Source organism: Drosophila teissieri, chromosome 2R, assembly GCF_016746235.2.
Source record: "Drosophila teissieri strain GT53w chromosome 2R, Prin_Dtei_1.1, whole genome shotgun sequence".
Classification (NCBI taxonomy): Eukaryota; Metazoa; Arthropoda; class Insecta; order Diptera; family Drosophilidae; genus Drosophila; species Drosophila teissieri.
The window spans coordinates 12,412,109-12,434,893 of NC_053030.1; the positions used below are offsets into that span (position 1 = coordinate 12,412,109).

General features: G+C 47.6%; 10 protein-coding genes across 12 annotated transcripts; 5 read left to right on the plus strand and 5 right to left on the minus strand.

Moving 5' to 3' along the window:
* Positions 1 to 8: 8 nt before the first annotated feature.
* LOC122614234 (probable palmitoyltransferase ZDHHC24) lies at positions 9 to 1,241 on the minus strand. Its single transcript, XM_043788766.1, has 2 exons — positions 944 to 1,241; positions 9 to 891 (listed from the first exon to the last, which is right to left on the minus strand). The coding sequence occupies exons 1-2, from the start codon at positions 1,179 to 1,181 to the stop codon at positions 278 to 280; spliced, it is 852 nt and encodes a 283-aa protein (XP_043644701.1). The 5' UTR covers positions 1,182 to 1,241; the 3' UTR covers positions 9 to 277.
* Positions 1,242 to 2,091: 850 nt separating this feature from the next.
* LOC122612846 (sulfhydryl oxidase 1) lies at positions 2,092 to 5,211 on the plus strand. Its single transcript, XM_043786704.1, has 2 exons — positions 2,092 to 3,650; positions 4,437 to 5,211. The coding sequence occupies exons 1-2, from the start codon at positions 2,226 to 2,228 to the stop codon at positions 4,920 to 4,922; spliced, it is 1,911 nt and encodes a 636-aa protein (XP_043642639.1). The 5' UTR covers positions 2,092 to 2,225; the 3' UTR covers positions 4,923 to 5,211.
* LOC122614445 (transmembrane protein 183) lies at positions 4,994 to 6,496 on the minus strand. Its single transcript, XM_043789007.1, has 3 exons — positions 6,261 to 6,496; positions 5,302 to 6,190; positions 4,994 to 5,033 (listed from the first exon to the last, which is right to left on the minus strand). Exons 1-3 carry the CDS (start codon positions 6,325 to 6,327, stop codon positions 4,994 to 4,996), a joined length of 996 nt encoding a protein of 331 aa, XP_043644942.1. The 5' UTR covers positions 6,328 to 6,496.
* A 253-nt stretch (positions 6,497 to 6,749) lies between these two features.
* On the plus strand, positions 6,750 to 8,708 carry LOC122615264 (probable peroxisomal membrane protein PEX13). Its single transcript, XM_043790239.1, has 3 exons — positions 6,750 to 7,696; positions 7,750 to 7,979; positions 8,111 to 8,708. The coding sequence occupies exons 1-3, from the start codon at positions 7,026 to 7,028 to the stop codon at positions 8,530 to 8,532; spliced, it is 1,323 nt and encodes a 440-aa protein (XP_043646174.1). The 5' UTR covers positions 6,750 to 7,025; the 3' UTR covers positions 8,533 to 8,708.
* A 544-nt stretch (positions 8,709 to 9,252) lies between these two features.
* On the minus strand, positions 9,253 to 14,755 carry LOC122615263 (transcription factor Dp). The gene is made up of 9 exons (XM_043790238.1): positions 14,056 to 14,755; positions 11,399 to 11,556; positions 11,269 to 11,335; positions 11,070 to 11,196; positions 10,673 to 11,006; positions 10,369 to 10,604; positions 10,228 to 10,310; positions 10,081 to 10,164; positions 9,253 to 10,017 (listed from the first exon to the last, which is right to left on the minus strand). Exons 1-9 carry the CDS (start codon positions 14,120 to 14,122, stop codon positions 9,833 to 9,835), a joined length of 1,341 nt encoding a protein of 446 aa, XP_043646173.1. The 5' UTR covers positions 14,123 to 14,755; the 3' UTR covers positions 9,253 to 9,832.
* A 384-nt stretch (positions 14,756 to 15,139) lies between these two features.
* Positions 15,140 to 16,403, plus strand: LOC122615265 (F-box/SPRY domain-containing protein 1). The gene is made up of 3 exons (XM_043790240.1): positions 15,140 to 15,569; positions 15,629 to 15,993; positions 16,053 to 16,403. The coding sequence occupies exons 1-3, from the start codon at positions 15,262 to 15,264 to the stop codon at positions 16,145 to 16,147; spliced, it is 768 nt and encodes a 255-aa protein (XP_043646175.1). The 5' UTR covers positions 15,140 to 15,261; the 3' UTR covers positions 16,148 to 16,403.
* On the minus strand, positions 16,394 to 17,098 carry LOC122615267 (COP9 signalosome complex subunit 9 homolog). Its single transcript, XM_043790242.1, has 2 exons — positions 16,938 to 17,098; positions 16,394 to 16,654 (listed from the first exon to the last, which is right to left on the minus strand). The coding sequence occupies exons 1-2, from the start codon at positions 17,013 to 17,015 to the stop codon at positions 16,517 to 16,519; spliced, it is 216 nt and encodes a 71-aa protein (XP_043646177.1). The 5' UTR covers positions 17,016 to 17,098; the 3' UTR covers positions 16,394 to 16,516.
* Positions 17,099 to 17,132: 34 nt separating this feature from the next.
* Positions 17,133 to 17,864, plus strand: LOC122615266 (UPF0587 protein CG4646). Its single transcript, XM_043790241.1, has 2 exons — positions 17,133 to 17,439; positions 17,502 to 17,864. Exons 1-2 carry the CDS (start codon positions 17,187 to 17,189, stop codon positions 17,738 to 17,740), a joined length of 492 nt encoding a protein of 163 aa, XP_043646176.1. The 5' UTR covers positions 17,133 to 17,186; the 3' UTR covers positions 17,741 to 17,864.
* A 366-nt stretch (positions 17,865 to 18,230) lies between these two features.
* On the plus strand, positions 18,231 to 21,790 carry LOC122612864 (organic cation transporter protein). Of its 3 annotated transcripts, XM_043786728.1 has the most exons (9): positions 18,237 to 18,375; positions 19,300 to 19,910; positions 19,974 to 20,691; positions 20,755 to 20,848; positions 21,030 to 21,086; positions 21,175 to 21,275; positions 21,336 to 21,416; positions 21,494 to 21,604; positions 21,661 to 21,790. In XM_043786728.1, exons 2-9 carry the CDS (start codon positions 19,354 to 19,356, stop codon positions 21,688 to 21,690), a joined length of 1,749 nt encoding a protein of 582 aa, XP_043642663.1. In that variant the 5' UTR covers positions 18,237 to 18,375; positions 19,300 to 19,353; the 3' UTR covers positions 21,691 to 21,790. The 3 variants fall into 3 exon arrangements, with proteins under 3 accessions (XP_043642662.1, XP_043642663.1, XP_043642661.1); XM_043786727.1 differs by lacking the exon at positions 21,030 to 21,086 and having other exon boundaries at positions 18,231 to 18,364; XM_043786726.1 differs by lacking the exon at positions 21,030 to 21,086.
* Positions 21,791 to 21,827: 37 nt separating this feature from the next.
* On the minus strand, positions 21,828 to 22,774 carry LOC122612865 (transmembrane protein 186). The gene is made up of 2 exons (XM_043786729.1): positions 22,590 to 22,774; positions 21,828 to 22,526 (listed from the first exon to the last, which is right to left on the minus strand). Coding segments are annotated over exons 1-2 (618 nt in total). The 5' UTR covers positions 22,591 to 22,774; the 3' UTR covers positions 21,828 to 21,909.
* Positions 22,775 to 22,785: the final 11 nt, after the last annotated feature.

The window sequence follows — 22,785 nt, forward strand, 5'->3', positions numbered from 1 at the left end:
ATTCTACATATTTTGTAAAGCTTTATGTTAATAAAAGGGTTTTGTACTATTTTAACATGTCAGTTGATCAAAAGTGATATTTTGAAATATTAAACATTAATTTCTCTTGGTCAAGCTGTGAATAACAATACCAATTATTGACTAGTATAAAATGTATGATATACACGAAGAATTTGGATACAAATTCAGATCAAATGTTGACTAGTGAGTCTTAAAATAATACATATAAGTAAATGCCTCTAATGAATGTCAAATACGGGTAAGACACAATTCAGATCTATTCCTCCTTTGGAGAAAAGGCGGCTATGGGCTCCCAGTTCACCCCGTCGTGGGGCAGATCACTGCGTAGAAACGGCGACAGCCAGGTGAGATGCATTCTCTTGCCCAGAACCATCTCCAGGTTACCCCGCAAGCCGCGATCGTACTTCCTTGTGCCGCGCTCCCTTGTCACCGCACCGCTCTTGAATATCGACCAGTGGAAGACAAGGAGCAGGGATGATATGGCGAAGCCCAGAAGGGTGAGATCATATATGACCAAGTAGAAAGACTCCCAGCTTGGTGACAGCATTAGGCTAACCACAGGAGCAAGGATGGTGAACAGCGTGGACCAGCGCCAGTAGATGTCCAGATGGAGATGCCACAGATAGATGCTCTCCATGATGGCGGCCGCCAAGGATCCGATTATCATGTACACCAGGTAGTAGAAGAAGTACCTGTAGTTGTGGTGCCCGATGCAGCAGCAAGTGAACCGACAGTGGTGGTCCCGCTTCAGCACGCACACGTTGCACACTTCGCAGTGCCAGGATCGAGGTGGCACCAGTGTTTGGCAATCGTGGCAAGAGTGCCACCGAGCCAGCTGCACCGCATCCATTGGTGGCTTCAGGAGCTCCTCTGAAAAGATAATCTTAGAAGGGATACCACATAATCATTGCAATCTACCCACTCCGGATACTGGTGTCCACAAGCATGCAGGCCAGCATGTTGGAGGTGATGTTGAAGATGATGAACAGGCTAGCCAACCATAATAACGTGTACCAAATCCCTCCGATGGCAAACAGTTGCGGCATGACAACGGTCACCTGGAAGATGTATGTCACGGGCACAAAGACAGCCACCAGGAGGAAACATGCGAAATCCGAAACGGAACGCGGTTTAACCCGATCCCACGAGCGCAAAATCATCTTGCTCCCGTTATTTTTTGTACCCCCAACTGAGGCAGTGCTGCAAAGCGAATTCTGGCAGTGCTGCTAACGGTAACACTGTTAAGCCGCGTAGAAGGAAACGGTTAAACTCAACTGTTAACGCTAGGGAACCAGTACAATGTTAAATAAGGCAACATTTAACAGAGGCCATCCATTCTAAAAAAAAGCAAATGATTTCTTTTCATATAAATATTTAAGACAATCAGAAGGAAGTAAATACTAACAAAACAAATGTTATCCACGAACATATACTATAGGAATCTTTATTGTACGCAAAACGTATAGTTCTGCAATATGCTAGTGCTCATATTATACACATTTTATAAATAAAATTTCTTTTCAATAAAATAACGACTGATAATGGGTTTTAAAAATTAATAAAAAAAACCCATACAAAATTGATAAGGCACATTCAATGAGACGAAAGCTTTTCTTATTTCTTGGTATTTTTAAAGGAACTTCTTTTAATATATGAGTATGCATACATACGTAATAGGATGGTGAACAAAACATAAGATCAAGCAATGTGTTTAACTAAACAATAAAAAGTTGTACGCTCACAATAATAATCCCTTTCCTAATGTAGAATGCAAGCAGGTATAAAACATTGCCTAACTTGGGTGCACATTAATGTTTTATTTATGTGTTCATATTTTTCTATTTTAGTTCTTGAAACTTCTTTGAACTAGTTCGCAGTAATAGTAACATCTTGTAGCTAGAAATGATATACATATAACGAATCGTTTTTCCTGATAATAAGCTAACGTAATTTGAAAGTGCACAAATGATCTGGCACCGACCACATTTAACAGCGATTCGCTTGGCGGGTTTGGAAAGTAGCTGAATCCTAGCTACAAAGCAGTTGGTTCGGCATCCCTGCCAGCAGTTAATCAAACCACTTGCGACCGTAAAACATTCCAAATGCTCCGCTGAAGTCAAATCTTATCGCAGCAGAGCAGTCGCGTTCCACATCGCATTCCGTACGAATCGCAACCGCTCCCGCAAATTGGGCAGATCCGCAAAATGTCGGCGACGCACCTGGTGATTCTAGCCGTCGCCCTGTTGGTGGACTTGGCAACCGCGGGCGTTCCCCTTCCGCGATACGAGGCACTCCTCAAAGAGCAGTCCGCTCCATCGGATCCCACACTGGGTCTCTACGATGACGGTGATAAGGTAGTCCGCCTGACGGTGAGCAACTTCAATGCCACCGTGGTGGACCAGAATCGCGGAGCACTCGTCGAGTTCTACAACACTTACTGCGGCCATTGTCGCCGATTCGCACCCACGTACAAGGCGGTCGCGGAGCACCTGTTGCCCTGGTCCGAGGTGCTCATCGTGGCGGCCATCGATTGTGCCGCCGAGGAGAACAATGGCGTCTGCCGCAACTACGAGGTGATGGGCTATCCAACGCTGCGTTACCTGGGCCCCGGTTTCCAGCCGGGTCCCCAGCACTACGGGCAGAGTCTGCAAACGCAGGATATGAACGAGATCCGCGAAATACTGGCGGGAATGGTGGCCGCTGAGAACCTAACCAGCAGCCACAACAACTCCTACTGGCCAAACTTTCACTTCCTAACTGACAACGATTCCGCCAGCAGTTTGTTCGAAGGTCTCAGCAGCGTCACGCAGTACGTGGCAGTCGTCCACGAACCGGAAAACACCACTCTGGGCGTCGAGGTGGCTCTGTTCATGACCCAGTGGCCAACGGTGAGCGTCCGGCGCGTCATCGATCCTGCAGTAGCCGCCAAATTCAAGATTGATCCAAGCAATCTGCCCCTCAGCTTGGTGGATCGCAAGGGCGAGATTACGGCCTACGCGCCTGAATCTACCAATGGTGAATCGTATGCCAAGAAGCTGTGGGAAGTGCTGGGTAAGAAGAACATCACTCCCAGGCCAGTGAAGGTGCATCAACCATCGGCTACGCCGGCGACCAATATTAAGGGACAGAACCAATTGATCGACGAAGTGCACCGGAACAAGCACTTCGTCTACCAGGCGGATCTCGAGCAGGCCATTCGCACAGTGCTGCACAACGAGGTGTCCAAGGTGGGCGAGATCAGTGGCGAGAAACTGCTCGCCCTCCAGCGCTTCCTGACCGTGCTGCAGCGCTACAATCCGCTGGGCGCCAACGGCCACCAGCTGGTGTCCAAGCTGAAGGACTTCGTGGTACAGTTTAATGATCAAGTGTCGGGCAGACAGTTCGAGGAGGAGCTAAAGCGCCTGGAGGGCCATCTATCGCCCGTCTACTCCTCCACCCATTTTGTGGGATGCGCTGGATCCAGTCCACGCCTGCGCGGCTTCAGCTGCTCCCTGTGGACCCTCTTCCACTTCATGACCGTGCAGGCGGCCAACAATGAGGAGTCCCAGGATCCACTGGAGGTTCTGCAGGCCATGCACGGCTACATCAAGAACTTCTTTGGCTGCACTGAGTGCTCCGAGCACTTTCAGGTGAGTCAGCAGGCGGACAGGGAGCTACGTGCTAATGACCACAATAGTGCTGATTAGGAAGGCGATCGTTATGGGGATGGGGTAGCGTAGGATAGTTGATTACCAAACAAAAGACTTGAGTGCTGACTGTCGGAATTTTCCATGCATGCCAATTCGATCTTTTTACACCAGAAAACTAATTTACCGCCCGAATTAGACCATTAACCAGCAGCACTTGTGTATAATTTAATGCTGTGTTCATTAAAAAATCCACTGTGCGGATCAACACCTCTGAATCCCGGGTCTTCACGGGTAATCTTTAGTGCCTAACTGGTATTGGTTTCCCTGCACGTTCTCCAACTTGTATAATGCACTAATTGTATAACCACGATGTAGTCACTTGGATAATAGCTTTCAGTTTTTCTGGCACTCGCGCTGAGCCGAGATTTTGTTTGTTATTTAAAATCCGTGAGTCACACACTTGCTTTCTCTTGAGGCAAACTACACGGGTTATTTATTAGTAGGCTACAAGGGCGATTCGTAGACAGGTAAATTTAAATAATTACTTGCAGATATATAATACAATACTATATTATATCAATTTAGAGTTCATTCTGATTGATGCACATCATTTAGTATTTCAGACTGAAACTTTAATAGTAATTTGGGGAAGAAAACCTGTCTTTTCGGGGTTGCTCTCCGCGAGGTACCACTGTAATTAACTAGGTTTCCGTTCGGCAGCTGTGACAACAGTGGTTTTTTGTGCCGCTCACGCATTAAGTAATTTATTTTGTTTACGTTTCACAGGCGATGGCATCGAGGCGAAAAATCTGGAGTGTGCCGAACAAAGAGGAAGCGGTTCTTTGGCTTTGGGCAGCCCACAACGAGGTGAACCAGCGCCTGGCGGGCGACGCCACCGAGGATCCAGAGTTCCCGAAGAAGCAGTTCCCTGCTCCAGATAGCTGCAGCGAATGCTACCGAACGCCCGACTCCAAGTCGGAGAACTTGGAGATCGAGTGGAACAAGGACGCCGTGTTGGGCTTCCTGAAGAACATTCACAATCCGCAGTTCATCAGCCGGTACGGCGTGCAGCGGGAGGAGCTGCTGCATCCCACGGCGGACAAGATGCGGCAGAAGCGACAGATCTCAAGCGTCTTCACAGACATGGATATGCGGATGGGCATGCTGCTGTACGCCTTCTGCATTGTGATGATGGTGTTGGCATTTAAATTGTTCGCCTTCAAGGGATACCGCAAGAAACCCTATGGCCACGATCTTCTGGGCAAGGTTTAGGTTAATCCCCAGAATAGCTTCCCCTTATTCTAAACAACAAACAAAAGACACCGAACACCCAGAAACGGAATTTAACACGCCACCTCCTTGCACGTTTTGTATTCGTGGCACCTAGAGTTATGATTAAGTTAAAAATGTGTATATATGAACAGTCTTCTGCCAGTTGTAGTCCCTAACATAATCGCTTTTTACCACGACGATGCACCTGATTGCTTTTTTTTAGGCATGCAAATGTGATTTTTCCCTCCAGAAGTGACAGTTTGAATAAAAACGATCAATGCTACACGAATGTTTACACTTGTTGAATGTTGAACACTTGTTTTGGGCGGTAGCACTTGTGATAAGGTGCAACACAGAAATATTGCAGATAAGAAAAGACAATTGGTATGAGGCGAGGGTTTTATTTAATCTCTGGAACTTCGGATGCCACCAGGGCAGTACTTTGTACTTTTCGATGCGAGCGTGCTTAATGGTTACAGACACATTTTGGCAGCCATCCTCGGCGAAGTCCATCTCTAGGTTCTTAGCCAACATGTCCCTGCAGAGGAGTTCCCGGGTGGCCCGTAGGCGATAGCGTGCCTGCTGCCGGCTGTAGGATAACATGTTGGCAGTTGGCACGGCGTGGCGGCACAGAACAATAAGCATAACCACACCCTCGTTGGGATTGCCCAAAGTGGGAGGTAGCTTTGCTGTATCATCCTCCGCCAGGGATTCCCAGTCATTAACAACTTCGCTGGTGTCCGTCTCCGATTCGTCCTGCTCATTGGGCTGTCGGTTCGAAAACTTGTAGCACATGATCCACAGACACTGCTTCTGCGTCTGCCAACTGGACACAAGGATGCGATTCAACAGCCAGTCCAGGTTATAGCCTAGCTGCAGGCGAATCTTCAACGGGCGGTAGCAGTGGAAGAGCGCCTCGAGGACCAGTGATCTGAGGGCCTGGGTATCACAATTGCGCATCTGCTCCAGCTGCAGCTCGGGGGGCAGGTTCAGATTCCAAGCAGAGGTGGCTCCGGTGCAGTGGCGCCGGTAAAGATTGCGCCAAAAGGCCCGAGAAGCCACCAGTCTGGCGGTTTGTTTACATATGAGGGCGAAGGTCTGCACGTCCTCCGGGTCAATGTGCATGGATATGTGGAACCAAATGTCATGTCGCATGTTGATCACATTGTTGTTGCTGCCCTCCGCCATGGCCAAAGTGGGTGCAGTGGCTCGGAATGTGGACTTTTGCTTCACTGCGACGTAGACATCCGATTGGCGTGCATATATTGCTGTGGGTCACATCAATTTATACTGGAATGACCTTTAGGAACGACCTAGTAGGCGGTAGGGTCAACTTACCACATTTCCCTCTAGTGCGAAATAGTTTGTTTTGAATAAACTCATCACAATCGGCATCAAAACTCATTGTTTTGTGCTATCGCAGGCTCAACAGCTGTTTTCATTTGCGAGTTGGCGATGCCCGACAGAGTTGTCACCCGTCGCGTATGTATTTAAGCAACAATCATAAGTCTTTTATATTATCGCCTGTGGTGTTTATTCTTTATTGTGATATTGTTAGTCCTAAAATTGTATGCAGAAAACTAACACAATGAGACAGTGTTTTTAAACAAGAATACAACAATTTTGACTGAATGTAATATAACTTCTTATTACGGTGCCGGAAGTTTATCAAACTTATTTCTGTTATAAAAATAGTTGTATGCCGCTTTACTTTTGAAGGCGCAAACCTAGTTCATAAACACTAGCTATTTACTGTTAGGCCTAGCTAGGCATGTAGAACCAGAGCTGGTCACTCTGTTCAAGTGTCATTCCTAGTTGGATATCCCGCTAAATCTAGCTGGAAGTAGATAGAACGCCACCACTGCTGAAATTGATTAATTGTTAAAACAAAAACTTCGTCAAAGTTCGTTGATAAGCCTCTGCTGGAGTTCCGAGGCAATAGCAACGAGCAATAGCAAATCCGCACGAAGCGGTCACTTGCCGTCCGCAAAATCAGAGCCAGAAATCAACAGTCGGCCCGAACGTACGAAAGTAACTACCGTGCCGTGGGGTAAAGTTCACAGCACTTTTCCTTTTGTCCGAAGTCAGTCAGATTTCGTCACCATGGTCGACAACAATAACCTGCGCAGTGCTGTGATCAGCGAGGCGCCCCTGCTGCCGCCCTCGAGCAGCATCGGAGTGGGCGTGTCCAGCGGCGGAGGATCTCCGCCGGAAGCAGTGCTGCGCACTCCGTACGGCAATGTTCGAGCTCTGCCCGGACCGGCGCAGCCCCCTCCGCTGCCGCAATCCCCATTCCAGCAGACACAACAGTTCGGTGGATTCGGCAGCGGGTACAGCGGAAACAACTACGGACTTGGAGGATATGGTGGCTTCAACAGCGGCGCCTTTGGATATGGTGGATTGGGTGGGCTTGGAAGTGGATTTGGAAGTGGATACGGGTATGGCGGCGGCTATGGCGGAGGCTATGGCGGAAGCTATGGCGGAGGCTTCGGCGGAGGATACAACAGATTTGGAGCGCTGGGCGACAACGATGCGGAGCAGCGGTTCATTCATATGGCTGAGGCCAGCTCGCGCCCGGCCTTCCAGAGCATCGAATCCCTAGTGTCGGCCATCAGCAACATCGCCTCCATGCTTGACTCCACATTCTTCGCGCTGACCAGCTCGTTCCGGGCCATTCTCGGCGTGGCCACGAACTTTGTACGGCTGCGCAGTGTGTTTGCCCAGTTCTGGACCACGTTCGCCATATTCCGCGGTCTAAACTGGATCTACAGAAAGTGAGTGCGGTGTAAAAGTGTGAAAGCCAATTTAACCATTTATTTCGTTAAAGGATACTCTTTTGGCTGAGAATTTCGAACCTGGACCCTTCATCGGCGGCCTTCAAGAAAGCCTTTGCCGAGGCACTTACCGAAAGCAATGCCCCGGCGGGAGGAGCACCTAAAGTGCCGCGAAAGGGCAACTCACCCTGGCCGGTGCTGGCCTTTATCAGCTTCATCTTCACTGCTCCCTACTTGATCATGAAGTTGCTGGGAACCGTGACGAACACCGCCCAGGAGGAAGGTAAGCCCTGCACATTGCACAGTCCAGTTTATCTAATCGAGAGCACTTTGCTCCGTCCATGTGCTATATCTGGCCGATAAGGCCTGTTAAGATAAGACTGCGAATAACGCCTGTGCTCTCATCCCAAACAGCCCGTAATCCAGCCAAATGGACTGCGCCGATTCAGACTCAGGCCGTTTACGACTTCGTGGGTCGTAGCCCGAGCGAGCTCTCGCTGCGCGCCGGACAAACGCTCCATGTGGCTCCCCGCGACATCCAGCAGACGCTCAATCTGCTGAACACCGGCTGGGCCCTAGCCACCACAAACGGACAAACCTCCGGCATTATTCCGATTAGCTATGTGAAATCGCCACAACAAATGCGCCAAGAGATGCAGGATCAAATGAAGCCCGCTCAGCCACAGCCGGAACTAATGAATTTGTCCGCGGCAGCCTTTGCGTCTCCTCCGTTGGAGCAGCAGATGAACTACGACTTCAACCTGGCTGCCCAGCAACAGGCACCATTGGGTCCGCCCTCAACGACGTCAGCTGTGCTGGGCGAGGGCTTCGCCTGAGCCGACCAACTCCTCGGGGAATAAGCTTAGGTTTAGGTTATATTCGGTTCAGCTTCTGTATATGTACGTCCCTGTATTTTAAGTTAGCTTTCGCCTTTTGTATATTTCCATTTAGTTGTAAATGTTAATTAGTCAGCGATCCCAATGAAAGTAAACATTAACCATATGTGGTGTCATGGATTGTTGACTTATTGGGAGGTGCAGGGGCTTCTCAGGTTATTCGCTCTGTAAAATGTGTGCAAGCAAAGGAGGAAAAGATTAAATTCTCGGTTTATCATATTTTACAATATGCAAATTACTTCTTTATTAACTTGTCACTCGGTTCGATTTCGTCTCACTTGTTTGTAATTTCCTTTGCATCCATGCAATTATTTCGATTTATTACACAACTACATGCTCGACACTTAATTGTTAACGCCTTATACTTGACTTTCTACTAATTTGTATTTGTATGCTGTTGTATTCACTTGAAGAAGGTTCAATAATATAAATACAAATTCTGAAAAATGTATATCTTGTTTTAATTGTTATTTCTAATTAGGTAGGTTGATTATTTCGCAACTATCTGCACTCCGTTGTCAACTTAAAATGTGGGTTTTGAGAATCTAAATCAATCGCTTTGTCGAAGGGTGTTAGCAAATAAACATATTTCATATGTTCGCTCTTGTCTGCAGTTCAAACTGCTTGTGGCATTCTAAAAATAATTGCATTTCACTGCGGTTGTGTACAGTTTTGGTATATTATATTATTAAGAGACAATTACCCATAACATTATCGCTTTTGCTTAAGCCTACCCAAACATGAAAAGGCCATTGGGGGGAAAAGGGAGACTGATAACAACTAAGTAGAGAGTGAACATTAGTCTGGGCCTGTGGTTTCGCGGTATTGCCATATGTGAATTGTGGTTTGAACTAAAATACGCGTTCTGCTTAACTAGACAAATTAATTTAAAAACGTTTGAGCTTAAACATAAATCTTCAATGATACAAGTACAAACTGTGTATGCAAACTACACTTACATACATGAACTACCGAATCATTCTTTCTCGTCGCTGCGAGATGTATATATAATTTAATAGAGTCTCATTGAGAAGTAAACAAAACCAATTGTGTGGGTGGGTCGGATTGGGTGTGGAGTGGAGTGGAGTGCGACCCCTGCCTATCCAGGGGGCCGTGGCAAACCTAACAAAGCGTTGATAAACGTAAAACTAAATGTGTCCTCCGCATCAGCATCTGCTCCTCCATCCGCATCCGGGTCCGCATCGGCCATGGCTGGCACAATGACGGCGGCACAATCAGCTCAATCAATGTCGTCGTCCAGCTCGTCATCGTCCATCTCCAGCTTGAACTCGCCATCGGTGGTGTGTTGTGCCGAGTGTTGTGCAAATCCCTGGGACTCATTGGCTGCATCCAGGTACCCGTTGAACTCATTGTCCTCGTCGTCCGATTCGTACATGGTTTCGCCAGTCTTGCCGGTGCCGTACGCTGAACAAATTACGAATTAAACATTATAATTGAATCGGAAGGCAATATAAGGTAAGGTCATACCTTCAACGTATTTGGCGAGGTTTGGGGGCACCCACGACTTGACTCGTTCAATGTTCTCCGGCGTGCATTCGCCCTTATCCAGTCCTGCAAATAATAGCACATACAATGAATTTCGTATCTTGGCAGCATAAAATAAAACCCACTTACCCAATAGGAATCCCATGCGCTTGAGCACCTCAATGTCATCGTGCATTTCGAAGGTTTTGTCGAACTTGAATATGTATTCGGACCTAAAACGAAATTTTGGATATAGAATACAAGCCATACTCCGACTGAGTGTAAGCTCACTTGTCGTTGGTCACACTGCAGTTGATTTTCGTGGACTTGTGCGTGTTCACGATGATGAACGGTAGTTGGATCGAGGCATTGGGGGAAGGCACCACGCCCTGGCTCTCGTTCCGCTTGTTCCGCTCGACCAATCCCTTGAACGCCACATGCTGCATGATCATTTCGCGCAGCATTTCGTTTTTCTGTTTGATTCGCTCGCGGCGCTGACTGTTTTCCTCTTCCAGGGCCAGAAATGTCTAGGGAAAGGGGGCAACATTATCACATTAGCATGGCGTTTCGTGCTTATGGTGAACGCAAGTCCAACCTCTGCCGAATTGGCGGGCAGTCCTATCCAGCGAATCTCCTTCTTGTCCTTGGAAATAACATTGATTGCCATCAGTACGTTGAGCGCATCGTAGACACGACGTCGGATATTCTTTTGATCACAGTTGTTGTCGTACGCATTGTTCTTCATCTCCTCGCTGACCAGGTCGTCGGCCACCTCATTGTAGGTGGTTTTGCCCTTCTCCTCCACCTTTTCGCAGACCTTCATCGAGAAGTGACGCAAACCCTTGCCTGCCTTGTCCGGCTTGCGTTTCCTTTGTACGGACGATGAGGAGGCGGACATGGAGTGCAACGAGTTGCTCTGAATGGCATGGCTGTTTGGGAAAGCACAGAACTTTAGTAACCTCCTTGAAACTGCTCTGTTGGCTACCACTTACAGTTTTGATTTCATTTTCATGGGATTTGGCGTAAACTTCACATAGCGATCTCCCTTCAAGGGCAAGTCGTAAAGACCACTGCCAGCACCCGAAGTCTTTTGCGCCGAAACGGTGGTGTAGGTAGTACCTTTTACAAAGATGAATCCAAGGAATAATAGAATGAGTAAGATGAGGATCACCGGGAGCTAGAGACGCTTACCTTCTGTTTTTGGAATGGACAGTCCGTTGTCCTGCAGCCTTATAAACTGTCCCTGGCTGCTAGAGCCCTGTGGTTAAATCGGATCGTTAGGTATTAGGTCTAAGCAACATGAGAAACGTTTTACACTTACCATCTGACTAAAGGCGCCCATGCGTCCCACGTTGCCGATGCCGCTAGCATTTCCGCTATTGCGCGCGGATGAGGTGGTGGCGTAAACCACAGCGACGGGTTTTCCGCCCTCCATTTCGGACCTGGTTTGGGCCGGCTTCAGCATTTTGGATATTTGTCCTGCGGAGTTGGAAATAGGAAGATACGGAGGTTTCTTAGTTTCGAATATACACATAACACGCGACTAAAATGCCTTCTTTGATAACACAACTGCATGTATTTTCACAGATACACATGGGTGTTGCAGTGTTAGTGAGTAACTAAGCATGTGTGTGGTATTATCAACGATGCGTTGTTTTCGCCGTATCCACGGCGAATTCATCGCAGCGAAGTAAAGAGAATGGAGCGAATGAAGCGCATTGGAGTCGCAATGCAACAACAAAAGGCCAGCGGCACAGTAAGATTGGGGTGCATACGCACATACACGCATACTAAAAGGTATACCCACACTCACGTGCTGGTGGTGTGCGTGCGTATCAATCGGTGTGACAAGGATAAAAATGCAGAAGCATAAACAACCCGAAACCAGATCGCCTGGACATTAGCGATGGCCACCACGTGACCCTTACCCAAATAGAGATGGTTCGATACTTAAGTTTGTGACTCGACACGATGGTTGATCAAAGATCGGTAGTCCATGTGTCGGATTAATCCGACACTCGAATTCAAATACATAATTCTACCTTAAAGCTTGAAAGTAGAAAAGCAAGAAAAAGTTTAAAAAAATTGTATTCAGAAAACAGAATACTATTTTTAAAAGTGTTACATATGGAATCACTGATCGCAAGTTGGTTCGTTACGAATATTATTTACTACTAATTTGCTTTAACAAGCGGATTAAAAATTTCCATTCCAAAGCAACATATAATATAATATCTCAACAGAATTAAACTGAAACCCACTGAAGCTACTCGTTTGGCAACCCTGGATTCGTATCTAACCGGCTTTTCTAAGCATTTCCAGTTTTAGATCTGTATGTCTTCGTCTTCATTCGATGTAATAATTATTCACCTGTCGCCAGCCCGATATTTGCATAATCATAACAACAAAGCAGGTGGTGGACAACGGAGAATGGAGATGAAGATGCCCAAAACAAAAACCGCAAAGGGTCGAACGCTAAAAATACCTGCCAACACTCCCGCACCCACGGGCACACCACACGCACACACACCTGCAAGTGAGTCAGACTCACGGGGGCTTAGGCAGCGACCCATACGAGAAAATGCCGGACTGTCCCACCAGATGGTAGCCATGGGGAGTCTTAAATTCGGCGGGAGTTATCCTACAATGCCTAGGCAGAGTCCCGAAATGCAGGTGCAACCATAATTCCTGCAATTGGAGAAGCCGTTCCACAGTTCGTCTGTATCGGTCAACTAGATAACTACAAACCAGGTTGATATACTGGTCTATATACTGCGTTTATGCGTCCACCAAATTCAACAAAAACTGATATCATGGATTGCATATTATAACTTCTTTTAGATACTAGGGATTAATAATACATTTTATTTCATTCATATATTAAATATCTAAACCAACTTCTCTTAGAGGAAGGCAACGGTTAACGAAGAAGTCACGATGGATTTCCAGTCCCTGTAGAATTATATTTTTATAAACTATGACTACCGAGCAGAAGAGCGTAAAGCTTTTGAAATGAATCCTTCACCTTTTAACGCGTTTGGTAGCTTACTTTAAGATACCCATGCAAAGTTTTTTCTTGTGGTATCATAACTGAATGAAACTCATGGAGTTAATCAGTTGGCTACTGCGGTTTACGCTAAATGCCGCATAAACGCGGCGACGGACAACCACACACGTGTACAGCGCTTACACCTATTTGCACTCGCCTGTTTTGGGCTTCAGCTTCGTGGCTGAATACGTATGCGAGTACGTGTGTGTGTGGCAGTGTTGTTCTTGCTGTGGCCTTTTTTCTCTCACCCCGATCTCTCTCTGCGTTGCGCCCGTCTCTCTCCCACTTGCTGAGATATGGCAGAATGTCACTCTGTTCAGATACATTGGTTTCAAGTTGAATTTATCGTGTCCCTCACAATATTACCTTTGTACGTAGCTGAAATCAACGATTTATCACTACTACACTTCATGCTAAATCCTCAAAGCGAATTCGCAGTAGCGGCGAAGTAATCAGCTGTTCGTCGCCCAATGAAAAAATAACAAAAAATAAGTGGGAGAAAACGCGCGCGTGCAAGTGTGCGTACGTGTGTGTGTATGAGTGTGTGTGAGTGAGCGCGCCAACTGGGCGATGGGCGTAGATGGTAGAAGGGGGCGGGGCTGGGTGGCTCGCCGATTTAAGTTGTTATTTCGCGGGGGTCTCTCTGTCTTTTATTATTACTTTTTGCCAATTCCTAGCACTCTTTTCGGTTCGTCTCGCTGGTCTCCCCCCGCAAAGCGTATCAAACGATGAATATGGTAGGCAAAAGAAACCCGAAAAAGCAAAGATGGCGTTTTACGCTGCCCATGCAACTTTGTAGCGTATTTGTGTGGGTCGGCGTGTGTATGAGGGGGTGTGTGTGTGGGTGGGTAGGGGAGGGAAGAGGGGGAGTGCACCCACTCCACCGAGAGCAAAACTCCTGTCACAGGATTCCGCTTCCGCCCACTTACCGTGCTCATTCCGGAAGAAGAAGTTCACCTCATCGGCCTTCACCGTACCACCCGTCGAATGCGCCATTTTTTGGTCGCCGGAGATCAAGTGATCTTGCTGCTGCTGCTGTTGTTGTTATTGCCGCTTACCGCTCACCAGGTGGACCGCCAAAAACTGAACGAAACAGCAGTGCTACGTGCCGTTGCCGCAACGTGTGTACTGGGGGGCAAATAGAGCTGGAAAGGGGCGACGGCGGTGGGTGGGCGGTCGGACGTACTGCACCCACGGACTGGGGCACGTGTGCAAATCCGGATGCGGACCACGACCACGACGACGACGACAACAGCGACGATGAAGGGGTAGCTCACTTGTACAAAAAATAAGTGTCGCCCGAGTCAAAATGGCGAGCGCATTTTTCACTTCCAGCGGCAGGGCATTTTTTTTCTTTTCTGTTGCTCACACACACTCACAGCGGCGGCCCTTTTTCGGTGGACTTTTTCGAGGTCTTGCGGCGCACGGATTTTCACGCGATTAGTGGCAAAAGATTCGGCGGACTATTAGCTTTCGAACGGCAGGCAGCAGCGCGTATTTCCGCAATTTCTAAGCGCAGCAAAATGGTCACAAAATTTCCACCAAGTGCTGCTTTTCGTTTTCATGTGGGAAAGGCAAAGCAGGCTGTGTGCGGGTGCGAATGAAATGGCAGACAGTGCGCGCCAATTTACGCATCAATTTACGCAGTGTTGTAAGCAGCTGTGTGCCGCGGTCGCTGTCGCGCACTGGTCACGGATGTAAACAAAGTTGCCACTTTGTCCAGGTGAGTGGTAATTTGGCCACCAACGGTCACCTTGTATTTTTCCCATTTGGTTGGTGTGGAAACATGACAATCAACTGAGCGCAGCAAAATGGTCACAAAATGTCCATCACATGCTGCTTTTCGTTTTCATGTGAGAAAGGCAAAGCAGGCTGTGTGCGGGTGCGAGTAAAAGACAGACAGTACGCGCCAATTTACGCAGTGTTGTAAGCAGCTGTGTGCCGCGGTCGCTTTCCCGCACTGGTCGCGGATGTAAATAAAGTTGCCACTTCGTCCAGGTGAGTGGTATTTCTCCCAACAACGGTCACCTTACATTTTTCCCATTTGGTTGGAGGAAAAATGACAATAAAAAAAAACGGGTAAATCAAAGCAGCAGCTATCTACAAGCAGCCCAGCAGCGGAGCAGACGCACACAATGGTTGATCCTGTGGCGGCGCTGTGCAATTACAATGTGCTGGAGGTGATCTTCTCCTACCTGGAGCTGGAGGACCTCAGTCATTGTTCGCAGGTATGCAAAAGTTGGTACCACTTCCTAAACGACGAGAACAGCGACGTCTGGCGCTGGCACTGCCTAAACAAGCTGCCCAAGGAGGCCCTCAAATCGGACCTGCTGGCCTCCGTCTCCACATACAAGACGAAGCTGCGGGCCTACTTTCACGCCTGGAGCCCCAACGACTGTTCACGGAATGTGTACATCAAGCCGAATGGATTCACCCTGCATCGGTAAGGCTTTCTGGTGTCTAGATCTGACTTAATATACCCTTCCATTGCCGCAATTACAGCAATCCCGTTGCTCAGAGCACAGACGCGGCCCGAGGCAAAATCGGATTCCGGCACGGTCGTCACACCTGGGAGGTGATCTGGGAGGGACCGCTGGGCACCGTAGCCGTCATCGGCATATCTACCAAGGAGGCGGCTCTTCAGTGTCACGGCTATGTGGCCCTTCTAGGCTCCGACGACCAGAGCTGGGGCTGGAATCTGGTCGAGAACCACCTGCTGCACAACGGCGACATGCAGGGCAGTTACCCGTTGCTGAACAATGCACCCAAGTACCAAGTGGGCGAGCGGATACGCGTTATCCTGGACTGCGAAGACAACACCTTGTCGTTCGAGAAGAACTACGAGTTTCTTGGTGTGGCCTTCCGGGGTAAGGCGAAATAGTCTGATGACACCAACGTTCGGATTCTATACACTCTCACTTTGCAGGTCTGCCGGACAAGAAGCTCTACCCCACAGTATCCGCTGTCTACGGCAATACCGAGGTCTCGATGGTCTATCTCGGCACACCGTTGGACGGATAGCTTCGCAGAGGGCCTACAACTGGGCCTAGACTATGTTATTGTGTACATTTGTATTTATCTCAATTATGATTGCTTCATTCCACCTGCAACTCAGTTCGATAAATTTAGTTACTAGTTTCGTTTTTTTGTACAAAATTATGAATTTTGTTGACTTACGCTACGCCAAAGTTCATATCCACCTCGGCACTATCTTCACATGGCAATTACGTTAGTTATACGAACCAAATGAATATAATATTATAGCGATTAAACAATAGTTGCAGCCATTTTTATACACCGAATATCGCTGCTAATTGCGCAAGTAAAATTACATACAGAAGAACGAATGGCATACAAATTTCTTTCAATCCATTCATTGTGTGGTGGCGCCTACTGTTTCCCATCGCCTTTCATCTTGGCCCAGTTGTCGTCGTCGAAGAGATCATCGAAATCATTGTAAAAGTCGGCGTGGACGTGCTTATCGTTGGACGGCAGGTGGTCCATCATCATTCCTGTGGCTCCGCCGGACTAAAGGAATACAATATAAGAAAAAATTAATTAGCCTTGCGTTTATGATGGCAGCTTTTGAAATGTTCTGTATCTGCATTGGATAAAACTCCGGAAAGATGTTCATACATAGAATATAGATTAGATACATTCCCCTGGTGTTGGGAGTTTGATATTGACTATTTAAGATTGATGTCAATGAAGAATGTGAAAGTTAAATCTTTAAATTGTATTATTGTCTACAAGGATAAACAAGGTTTCCACAACCATGTTTTTCGATTGGAAGCCTTGTTTGAGAACTTACCTCGTCCATTTCCATGTAGCCGGGGCCTTCGGAAAACATTTCGTCGGCAGCCAGAGAGGGTTTCATGTTTAAATCCATACTTAATTCTATTTTAGCTTTCAATTATCTTTGTAATGCTTTGTTTTGTGCAGAAAAATCTTTACTTTGCTGACGGCGTTGCCACTGCAATGACAGACAGAAGAAGGTGGCCATCCGGCAACTCTGCCAAGCAGCTGATTCGCTAAAATATAAATATTATCTTGTATAAAAATGGTGCGTGTGGGTCTTCAGATTTCCGCAACGCTGGAGAACGTGGACAAGTTGGAGACGTGTCATCCGGACTACTCCTTCTTCCTGAAACTGAAGTGCAGCAACTGCGGCGAGCAGTCGGAGAAATGGCACGATATCACCGAATCCGAACGTGTGCAGCAGGATTCGCGCAATGCGGCCGGCTTTAACTTTTTCATGAAGTGCAAGATGTGCAGCCGGGAGAACAGCATTGACATCGTGGATAGGTCGAATGGTAGGTGGTTTGCTCTGAGTAACGAACGCCCACTGATCTCTTGAATGATACTATCCGCACAGCTCCTTACACGGCGGACGACTCTGGCGGATTTAAGACCATTGTGGTCTTCGAGTGCCGCGGCGCAGAGCCCGTCGAATTCTCGCCCCGCGTCGGATGGCGCGTCTCATCCGCTGAAAATGGCCAGCAGTTCGAGGAGGTGGACCTCTCGGAGGACGATTGGGTGGAGTACGACCAGAAGAACAACAACTCTGTGGGCATTTACGAGTTCGCCTCGAAGTTCATCAAGCTGAAGAAGTGAATTCTTTGCCACATTTTGTCGAGGAATCCTCAAACTACGCCTCAAACTGATAATTATAAAAACCACGACACTCAAAAACAAATATCCTTTAAGCAAATAAAAATGGATTTTAAATTGTTTTGTTAACCATAAATTGCCATTTTTAAGATAATCAATACTTCTGAAAACGTGTTGCTGGTTCGAAAATATGTTTTGATCGCTTTCCCACTTACCTTACCTTGTCTTGGACAATCCAGAAGTTTTCCAGATATATTTTAAATATTATTTGTGATCATCGTGCAATTCTCTTAGCCGCTTTCGCTATAAGAGAAAGTGTCCCCCAAACTCTTTACACAGTTTTCTCTCGGTATCGATTTTAATATGCCGGCTACTTTGATTTCAGATTGAGCACGAAGATATATGTAGCACTCTGGCACTTGTGTTTTTGCCTCTCTGTGTGCGTTTGCACTTGATTTCTCAAGACAATTCGACAATTCAGTATTTCGCCAGACTGCGAGCGATACGGATCGGATACGGAATTCGAAGCCGATTGCCGGAACCGGATATCGTTGGAAAAGGCGCGTAATATTTTGTGAATGGTGACCCTTTGAATCAACTTACGAACACTTGCCGAGTGTTTAGCCAGTGAGTCTTCAGTAATTATTCCGTCTGGTGAGCAAGTGCCGCCTGCCAGCGTCACCAGGTGCATCACTAAAACTGGCAGTGATTAGATAATGGGGGCAGTCTTATCTGGACCTTTGGGCGACGCAGTTCAACAGCCTGCAGAGGTTCCCACCAATCCGATGCAATAAAAGCCCTACCAAATTCCGGCCTTGACCTTTGCAAAAGTACGTGATATGAAATGCCCATATCGAGCGCTTGACCCCTGGCCACTTCCCACACGGTTCATCCATTATGCATGATTCTAGGCTGGCACGCTTCAATCATGCATCTTCTCCAGTTGTTAACTGCAGCACGAATGCTCGGAAGTCGTATTCCCATTACAACACTTTGCTTTCTGGGATGCAGCATTTTATCTCAATTGACAATAATTGGATTGCGTGCATGCATATAAATTCCGGGAACTACTTGGACACTTTTTACATTGAGTGGTGCCTCGCTTAAATCAACAAGATCAAATAGTCAATCCATCGATCTTAATGTTTAACATAAAGAAAGATGACAACGACTTTAATATCTTCTACATGGACTCTTTAGCTTGATTTTATATCTCATTTTGGTAAAAATATAACAAAAATTCGAAAACATCTTTAAATTTCAAAAATTCAGAAAGTGAAACTTATAAGTTCTTTGGTTTTAAAATTAGGTTTCGGCCATTAAACTTTACATATAATTATGTATAAGTTAATGTATTAAATTTTTAATGTAATTTTGATCAACACTGAGAGAAAAAGTTTTTTTTTGTTAATTTTTTTAAGATAGCATAGATTCCGACCGCTGGACTTTTTTAAAAGTTTAGTGTACACGCATTTCTATTTCTGATCTGATGCACACCTTCTATATATACACTCTCCAAACCGCGTGATCAACATTATTAATATTACTTATGGTAATCGCAGGTCAAGCGACGTAAAATCCGGAATCCTTGGGCTTAAAGCCATATTAACTTCAGAATGTCCGCTCCAGCGGCAGCTGCGGCGTCTGCCGTCCTGGACTTTGACGACATCCTAGCCGAGATCGGAGAATTCGGACGCTTTCAGCGGCGGAACTATCTGCTCATATGCCTGCCCGTACTTTTTGCGGCCGCCAACAGCCTGTCGTATGTTTTCACGGCAGGTTCGCCGACCTACCGATGCTACGTGCCCGAGTGCGATAAGGTGGAGGATGCGGACTATGGAGCGGATTGGGTGTCGATTGCCGTGCCCGGCAGCTGGAGCAAGCGAGGCCAATTTACGCCGTCCACCTGTGAAAGGTACGTGGCGAACGGAAGCCACTTTGCATCCGCCTCAGAGCCTTGGAGCTCGTGGCCTTTGGATCAGTGCTCGGCTGCGAATTTCACGGCGGAAACGGAGAGGTGCCATCAGTTCGTGTACGGCAGCTCGGAGCGAACCATTGTGCAGCAGTGGGGAATGCACTGCCAGGAGAATCTCTGGAAGCTGGCCTTCGTGGGCACTGTGCACTTTGCCGGCCTGGTTGTGGGCACAGCTCTCTCCGGATACCTTGCCGATCGGTAAGCACCGACTGTTTACTATTTATTTTTCTATATGAGATACCTAGCATACACCCATTTTAGATATGGACGCAAGTACATCTTCCTGTTCTGCATCGTGTTCATGGCGCTGACGGGAGTGGCGCAGGCGCTGTCCTGGGACTACATAAGTTTCCTGGTCTTCGCCTTGTTGAATGCAGTGGGCACTTCCGGTGTTTACCCGCTCGCCTTCATCATCGGGGTGGAAATGGTCGGACCGCGAAAGCGTGAGATGTCCTCCATCGTGCTCAACTACTTCTATGCCGTGGGCGAGGCGCTCCTTGGCCTGTCCGTTTTCCTGCCCGACTGGCGGCAATTGCAGCTGGCGCTCTCGCTGCCGCCGCTCATCTGTGTGGCCTACTTCTGGCTGGTACCGGAGTCCGTTCGGTGGCTGCTGGCCCGTAATCGGCGGGAGCAAGCGGGTGTCATCATTCGGCGGGCGGCCAAGGTTAACCGGCGAGACATCTCCGTCGAGCTGATGGCCAGCTTCAAGCAGCAGGAGCTGGAAGCGGAAACCGGCAATGAGGCTGATATCGAGGGTGGCGTGGACGTGCAGAAGGATGACAAGATCTGGCAGGCCATCAAGGAGGTGGCGGGATCTCCCATTCTGATGGGCAGATACGCCATTCTGTTGCTCATTTGGGCCGTCAATGCCATCGTCTACTATGGACTTTCGCTGAACGCCACTAGTCTGAGTGGCAACAAGTACCTGAACTTCGCCCTGGTTTGCCTCGTGGAGATCCCTGGCTACAGCCTCGCCTGGGTAGGTTGACACCGCCCTCGTCCGGAACCTCGACTAATCCCACCCCTAATCCTCCGCCAGTAGCTGTTCTTACGGAGGTTTGGGCGACGCATGGCACTTTCCGGCTCCTTGCTGCTCTGCTCCATCACGTGTGTGGCCAGCGGGTTCGTCACACTAGGTAAGATATGAATCAGATCACGATCGGTATTTACCTTGAACGTTGAGATCTTTAATCATGAAATATTACTCATACGAAGCATTAGCCATTCAGAAGTTGGCTTAGCACAACTAAACAGGGTTTCATTTCATCAAGGGTAGTATTATAATAACGATCTAAATCACCATGCATACACGCTAAGCGCAAGGAGATTGGATTCCCTGCCACACTGGAGTCGAGAGTAGGCACTCGTGGAGTTGTAAGTTCCCTAGATTCTGATTTGCGATCGCTTAGCGCCCTTACATACCTCCTGTTTGTCTGGCAATAAAATGCACCTTGTTTTCCAGGTGCCAACTGGCTGGTTGTGACGCTCTTCCTTGTCGGAAAGCTGGGCATCACTTCCTCCTTTGCAGTCATCTACACATTCACTGCGGAAATGATGCCCACGGTACTTAACTCATTTAGTAGGCTCAACTCAGCAGATTGGTTTCAATTTCGTTTATCCTAGGTCATTAGGAGCGGCGGCGTTGGTGTCATGTCCACATTTGCCCGCTTCGGTGCGATGCTGGCTCCATTTGTGCCTTTATTGGTGAGTTCAGTCCTGAATTAAAGGGAAAGCATTCGACAACTCATTGAAATCCCATAATTTGGATTAATTCTCGGCAGGCGTCGTACTATGACCCACTACCTCTGCTTCTTTTCGGGAGCTTATCGCTTGTGGCTGGACTCTTTTCGCTGTTACTGCCGGAAACCTTCAACCGAAAACTGCCGGATACGGCAAGTAATCTCCCGAAATATTGGAATCACAGTGTTAAACTTTCCCATCTCCACAGGTAGAAGAGGCGATTGCATTGGGGAAATGATTCACTCTTATTTGGATGAACATACTCGTCGCTGGTCAGCAGCCTATATTTTTATAAAAACGGACGTTGCTGAGCTTACAAAATACTCGTAATAAAGAACTATACACAAAAGGATGACTGACCTTAAAGATTGAGCATCGACTTGGACATGATTTTGTAATTCAGATACTAACAAATGGTTGTCTCCGGTATAACAATTGCCTAAAACTACTCGTAAATTCAATCCCCAAAGAGGCCCAGAAACAACTGGGGATCACTGACATGGCCAAAGCGATTAAGAAGTTTGTACCGGCGTTTGGGATCGCTGCGCAGGCAGATGGGCGAAACAAATTGCAGCCGGGACGGACTACCCTGCTCCCAGCTGGGCAGCAGATCGTCGGTGTCCACGAGTGCCTCCTGTCGCCGTCCCCAGAAGTCCACGTAGGCTAGCTTGAGCAGATCCTGTTGCTCGTTCACGTAGATGAAGCCCACGAGATTCGAGGCCGCGTAGCTGGCGAGTGTGAGGGTGATCAGGCCAGTGACTCCCACGGCCCCGTAGATGGCCAGTGCGTCTGTGCTTAGCTGCCCGGCGCTGCCCAGGGCGAAGACAATGGGCGTTCCGGCTGCCGTGATGACAGCCTGGTAGACTTTCAGCCTACTGAAGGCGGCCACGATCCTTATGCTCGGCAGACTATAGACGGTTCGCCATTCGGTGAACCCGGCGTTTTCGTGGTCCGCACATTTTCCGGCCGCTTCTGTTGCGAAGCGGCGTCTCTGTGCCGGCTGAATGGCTAGGGACATGCAGCTCCTCCATGGCAATCTTGCAGGACTGACCACCTGGCTCAGCAGTTTCAGCACTAAAATAATCAATATGCGATATTAATTTATAAACATTACTTTTGGCAGCGAACTCCACTCACTTTCATTGATTTGTGGCGTCTAGTCAAGGTTATTTGATCAAGGTGTTTGGTTTTCGTAAAATGACTTCTCTCAACTTAACGTGTATATTTAGACTAGCACTTTATGTTACAGTTATCCGTCTTAATATCATTATTTACTAATTTGCCTTGCATAATAAACAAATGCACGTGTAAACGGTACCTAAACCGAATCAGC